At 38.0% G+C, this 4,090-nt stretch overlaps 1 protein-coding gene across 1 annotated transcript; it reads right to left on the bottom strand.

Annotated features, from left to right (window-relative positions):
* Window positions 1–629: 629 nt before the first annotated feature.
* On the bottom strand, window positions 630–3,687 carry LOC148840800 (uncharacterized). Its single transcript, XM_088920446.1, has 9 exons — window positions 3,610–3,687; window positions 3,357–3,491; window positions 3,046–3,111; window positions 2,482–2,573; window positions 2,234–2,360; window positions 2,015–2,135; window positions 1,429–1,487; window positions 1,207–1,321; window positions 630–646 (listed from the first exon to the last, which is right to left on the bottom strand). The coding sequence occupies exons 1-9, from the start codon at window positions 3,685–3,687 to the stop codon at window positions 630–632; spliced, it is 810 nt and encodes a 269-aa protein (XP_088776572.1).
* Window positions 3,688–4,090: the final 403 nt, after the last annotated feature.

Raw genomic sequence — 4,090 nt, 5'->3', positions numbered from 1 at the left:
CAGTACAGGATCTTGAGTTTTGTAGGCTGGGTTCCTTGCTTCAGAAATCCAGGAGGATCCCTTGTCATGGAGGACGGAGCTCGATATCAACCAAAGGCACCGAAGAGAGAACAGTGGCAGGCATGGTGTGGAGAAAAAAAATGGGTTAGACACAGGAAAAACAATTTTCTTTGATCTTTCTCACAACAGAGTGGAATTTCTTGAATAATCTATCTCTCTAGGATGGAAACAATTTTATCTGGAAATCTTTCACATAAATCATGTCATGGTGACAAACTGTCGGTTTACATTTCTTTGCACTACTACAGTGATGTTAACAGTGTGTAGTGATCATATTTAAAGGGACTGTGTTGTGTTATGATTAACTTTTTTACTGTTTTCATAAGACTTTGTTTGGTTTCTGGCAATAGATAACAAATGGTTTCTAGTGATTTTGTGTTCTAGTGTTTTTCATTATTTTTTGGCAAAGTGTATGAAAGTTTACTCTTACCCAAGATAAATTTTGGGGGGGATATTGAAACTTGTACTTACATGTCTTTTGGAGGTGAATTCTGCTGAGAACACATTGACAGTCTTGTTGAGTTTCCAACATGTCTATTATGTAATTCTTGGGAGTAGGGGGTGGATGCTCACTCATCAACAGTGCCTGAAATATAAAACCGTAAGAAGGGTTACGAACTGCAAAGGATCCAAGGAGTATAAATGGGTCACAGATCAAGATCTAGGTATTTGCACAATTTGCCAGATCTCTCTTAATCAAACTCCTTTTTTCTTACTTTGTGTTTTTACAGCAAGACATTATATTGTTTCTGTGCTAAATGGCAAGCTCTTTTAGGTGTTCATGGTCGTGTCTTTGTTTCTATACTATTGGAAAGAAACCTAGTAAGTGATTTGATGCATCCATGTCTAATCATTAATCTGACACAGTAATTCTATCTTTGAGATGCCCGTGTCATGTAATAAATTGCACAGATTATCAGTAATCTTTTATGTGTGCCTTCTCTGGTGTGTTTTTTGAAAAGTTATCTCTAATTTATAGAACCATTAATGCCAGAAGACAAGCCTGCAATCCAAACTTCTTAACAATAACAAACAATTATAACGTCCACTGAAATATGTCATCCTATGTTTCTGCTGAATCCAAAACTACATGTCCTGCTTAAAAAACCCTTTCATAGTGATAGTTTGCATGCAGAGCATACTCACCAAACTGGGGTTGGCAAAATGTACATATCCATGTTACTTCATTCTTTGCGCTTTCATACTCTTCTTTTGAGATGCACAATTCATGGAACCAGTTTTCACAACTGTCACACTGAATCTACACGGACAGTAAACCTTATATCAGTTCAGCTATCACATTTCACTGGCATGTTTTGTTATTATGTGCGTACATTACACATACAGATAGAGATGATGTTCACTTACCCAGTTTGTCTGCCGCACCGGTGTTTCTCCACACATCAGGCACATGTCCTGGAGAGGAGCTATAATAAGCATGCCAAATAGACTGATTTTTCCAATGTTATCTACAGATCATTGTTGCATAATTGAAGACAGTTTGATAGAGACCTTTTCGTATGCACTTTCCTGATTAGGTGTTCTACTGCTTCTTAAACCGCACATTGTCATGTCTCAGAATACTCCTGTCAACACCTGTTACCCTTTTTTGCGTCAGCGTGTGTTGCTATGATTTTAAGGGGGCACATGATAACACAGCTATGTTCAACCAGCTTGCTTCACTATGGGCAATTTAGACCCACACTTTTCCCAGACAATGGTTGTGTCAACCACGACGAAGGCCAAAGTGTCATTGAATTTTAACTGTGTGAAATGTTATTTAATTAACTTTTCATCACTGTGTTATATAGTACAAAAAGAATACCCAAATGAGTTATGCATATAAATAAATTGAGAATCTTTTTCATCCAGACTTGTTACAGAGAGAGAACATGCTCCTGGAAAACAATATACACCAATAAATGTAGGCAATGAGGATCAAATGGTACAATACCTGAAGCTTCAAGAATTCTGATTGACAGGTCTTCCCGCAACTTTCTTATTTCTTTGGCACTGCTGTTTATTTCGATATATGTTGGAATATCCGGGAAATTGTTCATGATGTCTGCGCCCATCTAACAGACAAAAGTTTGTTGCAATTATTTCCCTAAAAATCTCTCATACAATAGTTTTAAGACAGTCTAAAATTTCGGCGTGGAAAGGTTATGCTGACCTGCATCACAAAGACCCCACAGCTTGAGGCATCTGCTTGCCTGGTGTGACCAATCACGCTTCGGTGCCAGTTGATATTCAACCAGTCTTCTTTTCCTAGGACATTCCTTCGCATCTTAAAAAAGTCCCTGTGAATCAAAACAATAGGTTATTGATAAATGAGCAAATATTTGTCATGCTGAATTTGAACCTGAAATGTATGTGTGCCCCTGCAGAATTTCACCACGAAACCAATGCTTGATTTCTTACCTGAACCTTTTTGCCGCTGCAGTGGAGTCTGCCATCTCGTCACTCCCCATAGGGTCGACCACAAAGACTTTCTGGGATGGAGCATACAGATACTGCAAGAAACAAAGGGCCCATCATCAGACATGAAGTTGCATTTAATGTGGGGCCAGACACACAGGCAGTTTCAGGAGTTTTATGTTGTGAAAACAAAGGTTTTTAATATTTGAATATTTTATATATATAATATTTATATTTATATATTATTTAACATTTAATAGTTTGCAAACCTCGGCAAAGACAGTCAGGAAATGACCTAACAGTACTTTTTTTCCTACATGACACTTTGACCTGCTTGGTTGTCTGTTCATTACACAGCAGTATTCACAATAATAATTTAGGAAAAGTGCACTGTCACCATTGCCTTGGACACTCACTATCAATGTCCACCTTTTTTAACAGGAGAGGAACACATACATTGTGACTTTGTAATTTTTTTAGATGCAACAAGGATAATCACTTGAACTGTAATGGTTCCAAGTGTAATTATAAACCTATGCTGTTTTGGATTACCTGCACCACACTTACCAACAATTTCCAGTGGACACAAGTGTTAAAAAAGCTAATAATGGCTTCATAGTTTTCATAGTTGACCTGTAATGAAAAGAATGACAAGATTAGTACAACAGGCTGCCTCACACGGATGGTGTGCTACCTTTGAATTTTGATTTCTGACAAAAGTGGTTTCTTCAGGCAGCACCATGGGCACAGTTGTGACCTGTTTTGATTGCTTTTAGCTCTCCTTGTTTCTCTATTGATAAAACAATCATCAGTTAGTGAAAAACCATGTTTTCCCCTTACTAATGTAATCCATCAACATTTGTGTTTGATGTCCTTACCTTGGACAAACGTTGTCTAGCCATGCGCTCTCTATTCCCACTCATGATTACACCAGTTGTGTAGTGGTTCATTAGGAAAACCTTCTTCCCCAAGTCCATGGATTCTTTTGCTACTTGAAAGTAACACTCAATGGTCTTATGGAAAAAGCAAACACAATTGAAGAAGATGTGATTTCACGCACTCACACACATTTGATTACACAAAAGCTCAGAAACCTTAACAAATGCATGCAATCAAACACTTTCATCTTACCTCGCCTATGAGCCACTCATCTGGTTTCAGAGACACAAACTCCGAGTGTCTGAGAATATATGTGTCTGCACTGTGCATAGATGGAAAAACTGCAACCACTAATTCACTCGGATTGATGTTCCAAAGGGCGTGAACCTAAAAAAGATTTACCAAGCCAAAAGCATACACAAGAGATCACTGGAGCTAACATAATGAAAATTGAGATTACACACCACTGTCAACAAGTATAACAAGTTAGAGAGAAACGACAAAGAACACCTACAGTAGTACAAGATGACATTCATAAGCTCTGAAAAAGAAGTGAATGTCCACACAGAGAAATATTTGAAATACAAATCCTACCTTCTTTCTGAAATCTGTTTTCTCTTTTATAAGTTTTGAGATGTGGCGTGCATCACAGTGTGGTGTGATCACTTCAGTCATGCCCACGGCAGCTTGCTTGGGTGACACTTTCCCTTCTTCTTTGTGCTGCCATTCTTTA

This window comes from Atractosteus spatula, chromosome 1, assembly GCF_055471065.1.
Source record: "Atractosteus spatula isolate fAtrSpa1 chromosome 1, fAtrSpa1.hap1, whole genome shotgun sequence".
Lineage (NCBI taxonomy): Eukaryota > Metazoa > Chordata > Actinopteri > Semionotiformes > Lepisosteidae > Atractosteus > Atractosteus spatula.
The sequence above is the reverse complement of the archived record's forward strand: the minus strand, read 5'-3'. Positions and strand labels throughout refer to the sequence as shown.

Bases quoted from the DNA above. Each gene is read 5' to 3' on its own strand.
- LOC148840800 (XM_088920446.1), bottom strand. From the start codon at position 3,687: ATGCACAGTGCAGACACATATATTCTCAGACACTCGGAGTTTGTGTCT. The intron at 2,574-3,045 runs GTAAGTGTGGTG...TGTTTCTTGCAG, and splicing joins GTGTCCACTGGAAATTGTTG to TATCTGTATGCTCCATCCCA. The intron at 1,488-2,014 runs GTATTGTACCAT...TGCTTATTATAG, and splicing joins CAGAATTCTTGAAGCTTCAG to CTCCTCTCCAGGACATGTGC.